The sequence below is a fragment of the Eulemur rufifrons genome, chromosome 29 (genome assembly GCF_041146395.1).
Source record: "Eulemur rufifrons isolate Redbay chromosome 29, OSU_ERuf_1, whole genome shotgun sequence".
Lineage (NCBI taxonomy): Eukaryota > Metazoa > Chordata > Mammalia > Primates > Lemuridae > Eulemur > Eulemur rufifrons.
The window spans coordinates 58,649,775-58,664,466 of NC_091011.1; the positions used below are offsets into that span (position 1 = coordinate 58,649,775).

At 37.7% G+C, this 14,692-nt stretch overlaps 1 protein-coding gene across 2 annotated transcripts in view; it reads left to right on the forward strand.

Moving 5' to 3' along the window:
• MAGI2 (membrane associated guanylate kinase, WW and PDZ domain containing 2) overlaps positions 1-14,692 on the forward strand; it is a 1,290,578-nt gene that overhangs the window by 1,178,451 nt on the left and 97,435 nt on the right. For both annotated transcript variants that reach the window (XM_069462132.1, XM_069462133.1), the window contains one exon: positions 13,145-13,330. In XM_069462132.1, coding sequence (XP_069318233.1) covers positions 13,145-13,330 — 186 coding nt within the window. The remainder of the gene's footprint in view (positions 1-13,144; positions 13,331-14,692) is intronic.

Consider the following 14,692-nt stretch of genomic DNA (forward strand, 5'->3'; position numbering starts at 1 on the left):
GGGTTGTTTGATTTTTTCTTGCTGAGTTCTATATAGATTCTAGTTATCGGCCCTTTATAGGATGTGTAGCATGCGAATATTTCCTCCCATTCTGTAGGTCATCTATTTGCTCTCTGATAGTTTTCCTTGGCTGTACGAAAGCTTTTTAATTTGATCTTGTCCCATTTATTTATTTTGGTTGTTGCTGTGATTGCCTTTGGAGTCTTCCTCATAAATTCTTTCCATAAGCCGATGCCTATAAGAGTTTTTCCAACATTTTCTTCTAGAATTCTTACAGTTTCATGCCTTAGGTTATCCACTGCGAGTTGATTTTGGGGGGAAATGAGAGGTGCAGATCCTGTTTCAGTCTTCTACATGTGGCTATCCAATTTTCCCAGACCATTTATTGTGTAGTCTGAATTTTGACAGTTGTGTTTAGTTATAACTTCTGCTACAATGAAGTCAACCCCTTCACCCACTCCCAGCCCTGGCAATCACTGATTTGTCTTCTGTTCTATAGTTTTGCCTTCTCCTATATAGATAGAATCATACAGTATGTAGCCTTTTTAGTCAGCTTCTTCCACCTAGCATAATGCGTTTTAGATCCTTCCATTTTATTTCATGTGTCAGTATTTGGTTCCTTTTTAATTGTTGAATAGTATTCTATTGTATGGATGCACCCTAGTCTGTTTATCTATTCCCTAGCTGAGGAGCATTTGGGTTCTTTCCTGGTTTGGGTGATTACAAATAAAGCTGCTAATAAACCTTTGCATATAGGTTTTTTGGGGGGAATTGGTTTTATTTCACTTGGTAAATACCTAGGAGTGGGATTGCTGGTTTATATGGTACCAATTTCTAAAGTGGTGGTGCCATTTTGTGTTTCAGTGTAAGTGTGCTCCAGATGTTTCCCATCGTTGGTAGTACTTGTTATTTTTAGACTTTGCAGTCTTTCCCTAAAGACTAATGGTATTAAAAATTTTTTCGTGTGCTTTTTGCCATCCATATATCTTCTCTGGTGAGGTTTCTTTTGTTTTTGGTTTTTGGTTTGTTTGTTTGTTTTTGTTTGTTTGTTTGTTTTTCTCTTTTGGTTTCTTCCCTCTCCAGTATAATTAGCACTTCACTGTGAACAACAAAAGACATTTTGAAGCTCCTCAGTCCTTTTTTCATTTCTCTTGTTAGAGTAATGAAAGTCATTTTATGATGATGGTCTCAGATACAATTATTATGGGAAAATGTTTGCTTAGTAAGAGTGAAAACACATATAGTTCTATTATATAATGCTTGAAAATATAAGTCATGAGAGAAAATACATATAAGCAGAAATCCAAATGAAGTTAAAATGTGCAGTATTTTGGTAAGAAGGATAAGGATAAGAAAGAAAGCCCATGTGTGGTGATGCTCTCACTTTTCAAGTGAGGAAACTGACATAATTTATTAATATTTGACCATTCAGAGGTCATACTGCAAATTGTTTTCAAAGTTAATATCAAGATTTTCTAGCTCCTGAACACTTTTCTTGGGGGTCTTTTCACATTTAGCTTTATCCAGTCATGCAAAATTGCATTATTTCGAGTTAAAACATACTATATATCCTGTTAGTGGAACTTTGGCTTATGTGTGAAACTGAAGAACCAATAAATATTCATGTAATCTTCTGGATAACATATTGAAAAGGACAGCTGGCTCAGGAGGGATCATTTGCCTGGGTATCTGTTTCCATTTATATTAAGAAAATATTGCAAGAAGTTATTATCTGCCAAAGGGCTTAAGGGAATACAATGGAAGTCTGATATTGCATCTGATTGCTTTTGACATTTACCTATTGTAACAGGGAAACTGTGTGAGGATAGCCAAGTGACTTTTTACAAAACACAATTTCAGAAGCTATAAAAAGGAAAAGGGGATGGCAGAGATAAAATGCACTGCATCTGTAAAAATGAGAAACATGACTTGTCAGCAACACCTGCTTGTAACTATCAACCATTTCTATTGGGCCTGCTGAGAAATTACTCAGAGCCAAGTACATTGATGGGTGTGAAATCTCATGTGCTTCAAAAGGCAGTCAAGAGATACAGAGGAGAGAAAGAATGTTGTTTTATTGAACATTTTTAACCCAAAACCTGGGGTTGATGAAATGTAATTTTTATGACATTTTCTGAACACTTGAAAAGAAATCAGTTGTCCTTTATATTTTTATCTTTCAAGGCTACAGGAGAAGACAGAACTTTTAAAGTTTAAGTACATAAAGTATTTCACAACATTTTTCCAAATAGATCTGAAATCTCTAACTGGGACACCAAAATATTGATTGCATCAACTGATTTAAATTTACAAAAGATACTTTCAATTTCTAATTGGTGGTGGTAAAATGATAACATGCTTCTCTCCTCTCATTTTTTAGACTCCGAATAGTGATAGTAAATGAATGAGAAAAGGAGTAGGCAGGAATAGGCAAGATATTTTAAAGACAAAAAAGTAGCAGTTCATTTAGGAGGGCAAAGGAACCAAAAAGAGATATGGACATCATAGACCCACTGATTTCTTTGGAAACTCAAAGAGGCTCAGAACTTAAAAAACTCAGGACAGAATGGAACACAACAATCATGACCACCAGGTTTGAAATTTTTATTTTTAAAATAAAAAGACAAATAAGCAAATATGAAAGAAATGAAAGAAAACTAGAAAAATGGATATAATCCAGGGAACAAAAGAAGCCTTCAGAAACTTCCCATTTATATCTACAGAAAGATATGAGAAGATATTTACTGTGAACCGAATGTTTATGTCCCCCTTCAAAACCCATGTGCTGAAGCCCTGATCTCCAAAGTCATAGTATTTGGAGATGGGGCCTTTGGGAAGTAATTAGATTTAAATGAGATCATGAGAATAGAGCCCCATGACCATCATTAGTGCCCTTATAAGAAGGTGAAGAGACCAGAGTTCTCTCCAACACATGAGGCTACAGCAAGAAGGTGGCTGTTTTAGTCCTTTTTTGCTGCTATAAAGAATATCACAAACTGGATAATTTATAATAAACAGAAATTTATTGGCTCACAGTTCTGGAGGCCAGGAAGTCCAACACCAAAGTACAATCTGTTGAGGGCTTTCTTGGGCTTTCTTGCTGTGGCATCCCATGGCAGAAAGAGGAAGGGCCAAGAAGGGGCCAAATTTGCCCTTTTATAACAGCACCAATCTCACCATGAGGGTGCAGCCCTCGTGACCTAATCAGCTCTTAAAACTTCCACCTCTTAATACTGTTAAGATGGCAATTTAATTTCAACATGAGGCCAGGCACAGTGGCTCAGGCCTATAGTCCTAGCACTTTGGGAGGCTGAGGCAAAAGATTGCTTGAAGCCAGGAGTTTGAGACTCCCTCACCAAGAGTGAGACCCCATCTCTACAAAAGAAAAACTAGAAAAAATCCACTGGGTTTGGTGGCACACGCCTATTGTCCCAGCTACTCAGGAGGCTTGAACCCAGGGGTTTGAAGTTGCAGTGAGCTATGATGACGCCACTACACTCTAGCTCAGGTGACAGAGCAAGACCCTGTCTCAGAAAAAAAAAATTTCAACATGAGTTTTGGAGGGGGTAAACATTCAAACCATAGCAGTGACTATCTGTAAACCAGGAAGATGGCCCTCACAAAGAACCCAACCATGTTGGTAACTGATCTCAGATTTCCAGCCTCCATAATTGTGAGAAATAAATGTTTTTTGTTTAAGCCACTCAGTCTATGCTACTCTGCTATAGCAGCCCTAACTGGAAGACAATATTATAATCTTATGTTATGTAAAGTAAAACATACTTCTATAAAGAAGAAAATCTGATTAAAGAAAGAATCTTTAGACACTGAAAATATTCAGGACTGAAATTAAAACTTCAATAGGAGAATTGGAAGATAAGGTAAAGGATATCTTTAAGTAGGACAAAAAGAAACAAAGTATGAAAGAAGTGATAAAAGAAGTAGCAGACCAACCCAGGAAGCCAGATATCTAATAAGAGTTCCCAAAAGAGAGGCCAGAGAAATGGAATGGAAGTTATCAGAGAAATAGTATAATAAAAGATCTCAAAACCAAAGTAAAGGAAACAAGCCTCTATACCAACAAAGAACCACACCAAGATGCACTATTGCAAAATTTTAGGATAGAAAAGTATAGGGACCCTCTTAAACATTTTCAAAAAGAAAAGGCAATATCAGTGTATTACATAAAAGCAACAAAAATCTTGATGGGTTCAGGCTTCTCAATAGCAATACTGGATGCTAGAAGACAATAAAACAAAGCCTACAAATTTCTGAGGAGAAATTATTTTTTCAATCTAGAATTTCATACAGTCCAGAATTCTAAGTCAGAAGTCAATCAAATGAGAAGGTAAAAATAAAGACATTTTCAAGCACTAAGAATTGAAAAATTATTAATACTGTCTCCCAGGCATGGTTTCTTAGAAAGCTACTGTAGGGTATGCTCCAGCAAAATTAAAGAGTGGATCAAAAAAGATGACACAAAGTTTGAGAAATGTGCAGTCCACCTTGGAGTGCAACAACAATCCCCAGGATAACATTGTGCAGTAGACTGTAGAGCAACCTTTCTAACCTCTAGACGGAAGGTCTTCAGAGGAATAAACTGAATAGATGACTTGAGCAGCTTTGGGAATAACAATTAAGGATATGCAGACAGCATATTATGGAAGTGCAGGGGGAGACATAATTGGAAACCTTGATTCAAAGTGGGGGGTTGGGGAAGGAAACTACAAAGAAAGAAATGAAATCACAAACACTTCAGTGAACAAGATTTACATTGTAAAACCATAAACAATAACTGGTTTCGAAATAGTGATAAAACTATTTGGGGATAAAGAGAGGAGGTGGGATGCAGGATAAGAGTGCTAAATCCTCTATCATAATAGGAATTAAATAGATATTGATTGAAGTTGATAAAATGAGAATAGCTGCTTAATATGGCTTAATGTGGAGAAGAAACTGCTGAAAGATTTAAAGTGTTTGCCTTTGGGTCACAGAACTGAAGAGGATGGGGAAGGTTAGAGCAAGAGACTAGGGTTTTTCATTATAAGTGCTCTGGTAGTATTTAATTTTTAAAATTTATACATATATTACTTCAATTAAATTCCTTTAATTATAAGAGATTTCCAGTCACTAGAGGATTCTGTTTACTTTGCCCCTTTTACATTAAGATGTAAATTTTTGAAATTTTTATACGATTTTATCATTTTGTAGAATAATCTACTTTTTTCTAGTAAGAATTTGATAAGCCTTGGGAACCCCTTATTCAGAAACTGATTGTCATAATAAAATTGAGCAAATAGCCCTTTGAAAGGCAGATTTGCATGTTTGGGATGGTAGTATAATACCACACTTCAACCCTGCAACTGTTTTTTAAAAGGGTAAAACAACTTGTTTTTTTGTTCTCCAGGGAAAAAACCCTTTATCATAATTTAATATCAATAACTCTTTGAATTATTTCCGTTAATACTGAATCAGTTTGCTGATTGGTTATTTGTAAGCAAAGCTGACTAAAAGCTGTACAGTTTTACTCACTAAAATTAATCAAGTTGAACAGCACAGAATTTCATCTTCTACCCATTAACTGGGAAGTCCTGGATTGCTGGTTTTATTGAGTGATAGAAATATGTATCCTTTTCTAAGTCTTTGGGAAAAAATACCAAAAAGCCTGAATAGGGTTGATATTTGGCTTAGTGAGACCAGATTTTTTTATCATGACTTTCAGACCAAAACATGTCAGAAAGGATGTCTCAACTATTTAGAAATTGGCAAGGTGACTTCCAGGGATACACAGAGAAACAGGAAGTATCTCTACAGAAGAAAAAGGTAGATCTACAAATGAAACTGTTTTTCCTTGTTTCTGTCCAACTCCTCACTCCCCATACTTCTACGGATTTGAGGATCATGACTATTCTGAAGCCTCTTTGTTCCTGCCACTCTAATGTCTAGACATTGTGTCAGACATTCCCTTTGTCAGAAGGGAAAAATCATATCAAAAGAATACACAAACCCCTTGGTAGATATCAATATCTACTTAGAGTTATATAATAAAAGAATATTTGCTTTGTAGATGACCCAATAATGAGGGACTCATTACGTAAGAATAATTTTCACAATTGAATAAGAAAATCAAGGTAATTTTTAGGCCTCTTGAATCGATGTCAGAAGAATCAAGGGTATTTAAGAATATACTCAACCGAAGTTAAATGGATTACCTTTTCAGTGATGTACACAGGAGCGGGAAATGCAGCCATAAGAGAAAAGGATTGTTTTTGCTTCTTTTCTGCCACCCACTTTTCTGGTGATTTTCCTTAGTAGCTAGACCCGATTCTCATTTACATCTTCCATTGCAGACACTAAAAACAATGCAACCATGAAAGGAAGAAAGACATTACGGATATATCTATATAGGATCAACTACATAATTTGCAGGGCCCAGTGGAAACTGAAAATGTGAGGTCCTTGTTCAAATATTATTAAGAATGTCAAGATAGTGACAATAGACCATTGAACCAAATGCCAAGCCCGTTAGAGCATGGGGCCCTGTGTGACTGCACAGGTCACATGAAGCCAGCCCTGTGTCTACAGGCCTATCAAATATTTCCAAACAACAAAACCATTTTAACCCAGCCCACGTTCCAGGATAGAATAGTCAAGTCATAGCTAATTACAATTCCTAATGCCATGAGACTTATTTAAATTATCAGTTCACTCTCAGTACTTAGCTATGAGAATTTTTTAACAATTGGTGTAAAATAAAAGCATAAATGGTAATATATGGCTACTGAGTGTTCTTTCTCTCCAGCCATATAGTTAATACTTTCTATATGATGATTTCTGCCCTTGGAAACATGAGTTCAGTTGGGCTCCCAAATTGCCAGTGATGGGCCCCTCTTCCCGTTCTCCTGTCTGACCATCTGCTTATTACCAACTGCAGGATAACTAAACTGTTCAACCACAAGAGAATGACTCATGGGTGCTAGGGGGGAGAAAATGCACTTTTTGAATATGCAGTCCTTAAAACACCAGCTGTTCAATTTTGGGTTTTGCAAATCAGTTGGCTATGAATTTCAGGGAAGACGTTTTCGTCTTTGGAAAGCTAAAATTCACAGACTTCTAGAGGAAAACAAGTCATGCCGTCTGCTTTTTCTTAATTTTACCACAAAGAAATTTTAAATACAAAACACATGTTTTTCCCACTTCACCCCCTGATGACAAAGAAAAACTCTTTTGAAGGACACTGTGTCACACTCCAGGAAGGGACAACATCTGTCTGAATGGGTTTATCACAATAAAGCATACTAAGTCAGTACTTCTAAGAAGGAGAAATGGAAAATAAGCAAGACTAATACTAGTCTCAGGTTTCTAAAGGCAGAAAAAACAGATTAGGAGTTTTCACTATGCATTAAAGAGATAGGAACACTTTGTGACAATTTTCCATTGTTCGTCTGTGTTCAGTCTCCAACCATGGGAACCCGGCCAAAGGCACAATGTCAGAGATCTCAGGGAAACAGTAACTGTGAACACAGGAGGGACGGAGCCTACAAAGCATCTCTCCTTGCTTCTCCCCCCTGGATTTGACAGACCCCTCTTTGCCATCATAAGCTTTTCCCCTAAGGGATCTGCCACTTACCCAGGGACACTTATGTTCCCTCCTCCCCAGAATGACCTTCCTTTTCCTCACCACTCTCTGAATCCACAGCTTCTCTCAGTCATTCACCCCTCCTCCCTACTCTTGTTGCATGTTCCCTTTACCATGTATTTGCCCCTGTGTTTTGTTTACAATATGTTTATATGTTTATCCCTGGTTTCCCCAACCAGACTGAGTTTCTTCAGGGAAAATACCATGTGTTGTTTTATTATTGTCTTCCCCACTGGGGCTAGTACGGTGCCTGTTACTAAGAAGATGCTATACAGAAATGTGTTGATTAAGGGAGTAATTGATCCTGCTGCCCGGACCCACAATTTTAAAACTGGACAGTAAATAATTTTCACAAATTATTTTAAGAAAAACAACTGGAATCATCCAATAGAAAAAAAAAACTTTTTTTTTTTCATATCAGGTCACAGATCCTAAACCCTAACTAATTTCCCTTGCCTCTTTAAGCTAATGACACAGTGTTTAACCTTCACAAATTCATGGAAGTGTGAGCTAATGAGAGTTTATGCTATCGATTGCCTTTGAAGTATTTATTTTTGTCACAGTCATTTCAGAAACTTTGCTCTTGTAAATTTGCCGTGATTGATGCAAAATCCACTTTCCCTTTCTAATCCTTTCCCCCATATATAATTCCACTTTGTGGGGTCTATTAACAAGGAGATAATTAAATGTAAACATGAGTTATAGGCTTTTCTTTCTCTGAAATGAAATACTCATAGCAACATGAAAATAGAGGAGGGGGTATCTAATAATCCCTTCCCTTAGGATTTCAGGAAGAATCTATCACCAAAAATTTCAGGGAAAATCCCTTGCCAAAGCAAGAAAAGATCTCCAGGTAACCATCGTATCTTCTTTATGAGGACTGACCCAAGGGTAGAACTCAACAAGAGTTCATTGGCTGACTCAGTCCACTTTGGCCAATGAATGAGGGAGCCTGGGTAGACCATACAAAGGTCCCAGAAGAGAACCCAACAGCAAAAAGGGAGGATCATTGCCTCCTGCGGTGATGTGACTGGAAACACCGAGATTCCAGGCCTTTAGAACTCACTCTGACCAATCAGAGCACCCAGTCCAAGTGATTATCTCTGAACATTCCTACTAAACCAACTGTGCCAAAAGGATCCATTCATCTATAGGAGAATACAAAATCTATTGAGAAATAAATGTACCATAGTAATTTTATCCAAAAAGGAATAAAGAAATAGAAAAGACAGGGTTTTTTTCCTTAATTTATGTGATTTTCGATTAAAAGGAAATTGCTAACTAGTGACGCATTATCTCCTTCCCAAATGTCAGTATGTCCAAAGCCAAATGACATATTGCAACTTTTCCCAAATATCTGTGTATCTTAAGCACACTGTGTCAAGAAGACTAATCCAAAGACTTGATTTATGTTGCTGCCTGACAGGTGATGTCTGCAAGGCATGCCGTCTAAATGGACTGCGCTCCGGCAGTTACCTTAGTCATCGATTCTCAGAGAATTAATGAGTACCATTCATCCCAATAATAGAAACCAAGGTCAGGGCCTCTTCCTTGCTCTGTAATTCCATTAGCATCGCACAGAAAGCACTTAGGTCATAAGCTCTGCAGCCCTCATCACTGAGCAAATGGAACCACATCTTGTTTTCAGAAAGAATCCTCACTGTACACACCCCTCGTCAAAGATTTGTTGAACATCAACATTCCATGTACTTACATATGTAGAAGAAATGCTTGTAAAGGAAAAGTGAGGCTGCCTTCAGCTGCTAAGAGGTTCAAGTACTGTTTTTACTAAAGTAAATGCCAATAGAAAACATTTGTAATAAAACCATGTCAGGTACTTCCAAGTACTGCACATACATTTTTAAGTGCTCACTCATAGTTTATGTAAGCCACTCAGTCATTCCATGTGACTACCATGGAATTTATTTTAGCTTTCATTCTTTTATTTTGATTTCTATGCTTTTATTTTAGTTTTTATTCTAACTACCCTAAATAAAGTGGAAATGGCCTTAAAACTAAAAGTTATTACCATAAGCAAATAATTCTGTTTACAGTGAAACTCCCATCTTGAAATCTCAAGCAGCAAGCTATTCTAAACTAAGTCTCACCAATCATTCTCTTGCTCCTTATAATTCAAAGTGCTTTCAACCTCTCACATATCGAAAAAAGAAGGTAGAAGTCCCAAGGTTTGAAGCTGTAGGCAAGGCTTTGACACTTGTTTTCTCAACAGTAAAATTAACTTGATTACCGTACTTTTGCCTCCACTGGCTGTATTTAGAGTAAGTACCTAGCACAGTGCCTGAAATATAACAAACAATAGCTTATTATTGATGTTGAGCACACAAAAATGTGTGTGTGTGCATGAAAAACTTGGTGTTTTGAGACATTTGGGTTTCACACCCAGTAAATTCTAAATGATCCACAGTAACAGAGAAGAGGAGAGGCATAAATAAGTCAAAACAGCAAGTCCTCCAAATACCATTTGTGAGTTTTGAAGTACATTCTTGAATTTCATTTCAAATGTCAGTGTTTCTAATACCTAAAGAAATTGCTTCGAACAAAGGAATGACACTATGCTGTGAAGTCCTAACTAACAGGGATCTGAAGAGCTGTCCAATTTTCCTCCCCTCTTCTTTCTTCTTCTCCCACCTTGCCAGTCAAAAGACAGCTGCAGCAAAGAGCCTGCTTCAAGCAAAGTTCCTGACTTCTACTCACCCCTGGATCAGGACCACTTGTGAAGTGTTTATGATTCCTGGCTTAGAGGCAGGCTGCACTTACCAAATAAAAGCACCAGGTGCTCACAAAGCAAGTACTAGGTTAGAGATCAGAGACAGTAAAGTCAAGAGATGCAGCATCATTGATCAAAGCTAAGAGCAAAGGCTGTGGAATCTGATAGGCAGGTTCTAAGCCATTGGACCTATGTGACCTTGGGCAAAGTAATAACAGCTATATGCCTCAGTTTCCTCTACTGTAAACGTGTAATGATACCAGGTACCTCATATGATTTTTTAAGGATCCTATATCCTTTTTAATGTAGATATAATTTTATATATATATATATATATATATATATACATACCACTTAGCAGTGCTTGGCTCATATAAGTACTCGTAAGAAGTAAGAAAAGAAATTGTTAATAACTTCCAATACATATGAAAGTAAGTGTGAATGTGTTTATGTGTGAAAGCCTCAATGTGTATAATGGATACAGAGATCTGTATTATGCTGATTTCCCTTGGAATAATAAACTCACTTATAGGTTGGTGTTTTCCTACGGACCTGCAATAATATCTTTTGTGAAACCAGAGAAAAACAGAATCTTGACTTCATCCAGTGTCTACCTAATCCCCAAAACACATCTCTCTCCCCTAAATGAAGCTGTTTTCCTGGGTTGATACTTAGAGGGTGTTGCTCTTTATGATCCTATAGTAAGCAAAGTGTTCCTTCAGTTTTAAAAATATTACAGGGTTATCCCATGTGGAAAGAAACCAATATGATAGCTACATATAAGCGCACACACACACACACACACACACACACAGTGATATCAGAAATATTTAAAAGATAATAGTATTAAAGAGAATGAAACTTAATGCTTTTAGACCAATTCTTACATGCCAGGCATTGTTCTAATCGGTTTACATATGAGAACTCATTTCGTTCTCAGAACCATTCTGTGACGTCAGTGATGTTAGTATCCCAGTTTTACTGTTGAAAAACAAACTCAAATAGGTTAGGTAACTTTTCAAAGGTTACCAGACAGATAACAATATACACATTATGGCCAGCGAGACCAGATCATTTGTGGAACCCTCCAAGACACTATGGAACATGAAAGGAGGCAAAAACAGGAAAAAAGTTCACCCTAATTATGGTTGAAGACCAAATTCCTTGCAATACCTACATAATTTTTTAAATCAGCAAATTAATGAGTTCTTATTACACTTCTACTTGAGAACGATATTGTTCTAAAGACTCTAAAATGATCATTAGTATTCTCTAAGGTGCTCTTAATTAAAGCTATTAGTGCTTATGGTAAATAAAAATGTGTTTGAGCTTCCAACATGATATGTTTCACTTCAGGGACACAGGCTCAGACAATACTTTCATATGCTGTCTATAACCTTTCACAATAGAAGAATGAATAAGGTACTGGTTCATTAGCTCACTAATTGTCCTTCCTGACACAGTTATTAGCTAATGTTCTGCCTTTCACTGTAATGCATGTGCAAGATTGAGAGTTTAAGGAATAGACATCCCTGAAGTGTGATGAATGATGGATTGTGTCTCTGCCTCTATGTGCAGATTAAATCAGTACTTGATTCCATATGGAGAGCAACAAGACAGAGTCATTGACAGGTGATTTTCTGGCTGGGGCTGACGGGAGAAAGGAAGGAGAACAGGTTTCTAGATTGTAAGCTCCTTGAGGAACTTACAGGGACATTGTGTATTATTGATGTTTGAGCCCAGAAACAGTCATCTTGATAGGTATTCAAACATTTATATTGAATAGAAGTCAACCTGCTAAGAAAATCTATATTCCCACATATCTGGCTCTCCCCACACATATAAATATATAATAAAAAGAAAATAAATGTTCATTGTTTTAAAGAGACCTAAAACATATTTCATCAATTCTAAAATTTTTTTATACAGTAATATCTCAACAATTGAAGAGCATCTTATAGTCAAAGGAGTATCGTTGTTTAACTGGCAGAGTTTCTTTTTATTTTTCTTCCTTGTATTACATAAAATAGAGGTGCATCAATGGTATTTTAGATTTGATGAAATGCATATGTATCCGACATTAGCAAGATCTCAGCACCATGTAATAGAGTAAATTAAAAAGAACAGTTACAATCTGACAACACATCAACCTTTAATCTAAAGCTAAGTAATTGAGTGGGAGATTGGTTGTAACTTCCTCACCAGGTAGCTACTACCCATATTAATACATTATTTCTTTTCTTCCCTGTTTTCTCCTCTGGGTAAAATAGAAAAATGTAGAAATTCAGTTCCTGGCATTTATTGTATCTTTCTGAAACTGTGTATTATTGTCTCCAGAGCATAAGCTATTTGAGCACAAAGTTCTACATCTGTGGTTCTTGAACACTCGCATGTATTGGAATCTCCCCAGGAGCATCTTGGAAATCCACGGTCCTCACCTCCTGCCTGGACATTCTGATTCAGACAGTCCTGAGTGAGGCCTGGATAGCTGTATTTTTAATCCTAGGTCACTTATGATGCACCCCAAAGTTTGAGAACCCTTGGCCTATATGTTTGAAATTGACCTATCACTGCAAAGTCCTTCAATTTAGGAAACTCAGGTCTCAATGGTGTGCACAGGATCCCCTTTGATAGAAATGATTGTGATTTCAAAAAGGCGAATATCCTCTCTAAAGAAGGAATTCTGACATTGTATGTTTCCTTTGGTGCTGAAGCTGAAAGAAAGAACACATCCTGGTCATGTTCCTGATACCTATTTCTGTTGGGGGGGGTTTTAGCTGTGCCCCATAAAATAGGACGCATCATTGAGGGGAGTCCTGCAGATCGCTGTGCAAAACTAAAGGTGGGAGACCGGATCTTAGCGGTGAATGGCCAGTCTATCATCAACATGCCTCACGCCGACATCGTGAAGCTCATCAAGGACGCAGGTCTTAGTGTCACCCTGCGCATCATTCCTCAGGAGGGTGAGTGCCTAAAGCAGCCTCGCAGAGAGGCAGTCGCCACACAGACACACTCACGGGGCTGTTCTCAGCCTGCCGGGGTCACGGAGTCCACCTGGGTCCCATCAGTGTGGTGTCAGAGGTCGATTGTTATTTCCACTCTCGCAAAAACTCACACTCAGTTGCAACCCGTGTCTGTTTACTCACTACCAGTTTCATTCGTAGGTCAAGCTGTGTGTCATCACGGGCCACAGAGTATGAATCTGGAGATGCCTGATTATTTAGTCATTTCCTATGGTCTCAGGGGCATATTAGGCCAGAACTCATTCAACAGAGATGATAGGGTTACAAATCTCAAAATTAAAAAAAAAACAAAAAACCTTATTTATGTTAACAGTTCATCTCTCAAGAATTCTTCCTTCTGAATTTTTCTGTACAAAGACTCCCCCCTGAGGCTTGAGAGTAGTGAAAAATCACAACTGATAACCATGCCATAAGGGGCCATGGAGTTCTGGGTATCAATTCACCATAAATTCACCATTTCCAGACACATGGTTCATTACTAGTTTATTGCTGCTGCCCATTAATGATATTGAAGAATTCAGTCCCTGGAGCTTGCTGGCAGGTGGACCGTGGTGTCCCCCACAGAGGCTGCTGGGCTCACTCAACTTGGCACCCTCTGTTCTACTCGGCCCCCTGATTCCATTTTAGGATTATCTGACATGCAGGCACCAAATGACTAAACTGCCACCTGGCTTTAAATGTAAAACAGTGGTCCCCAACTTGGGTGGTTCTTCCAGGGGACGTTTGGCAATGTCTTGACACATACTTGATTGTCATGATTGGGGTGGGCATGCTACTGTCACCTAGTGGACAGAGGCCAGGGATGCTCCTATAATGCACAGGACAGCCCCCCACACACACACAGAGCAAAGAATTATCTGGACCAAAATGTCAACAATGCTAAGGTTAAGAAGCCCTGATATATTAATAAATGGAGAAGAAATTAAAAGATCTGGGCTGTGAGAAAAGAAAGGGGAAGAAGACCTTATAAGGGAATGCTAATAGATCACCTCCCTTTTTTTTCACCCAACCAAAAAGAGAGAGAGAGAGAAGAAAATGACCATGTTTTTTTTTTAACCTGTTATCTGCAGACAACAATATGTATAAATTATTCAATGGAAACTACCTGTAAGCAAGACTGTTCACTGAAAATCTGACTGCTTCTCAGTTCTGCAATGTGTCTGTCCTTGAAAATTTGATGTTACCAGAAAAAAAGTCAAGAGCAGTTTTTTGAAAGAATAGCTTTATGAATCTTCCTGTGTCCAGTGTTCTCTTTCCTTCCTAGAGAACAAACTTCTCATTTCAACCAAAAAGTAGAGGCTA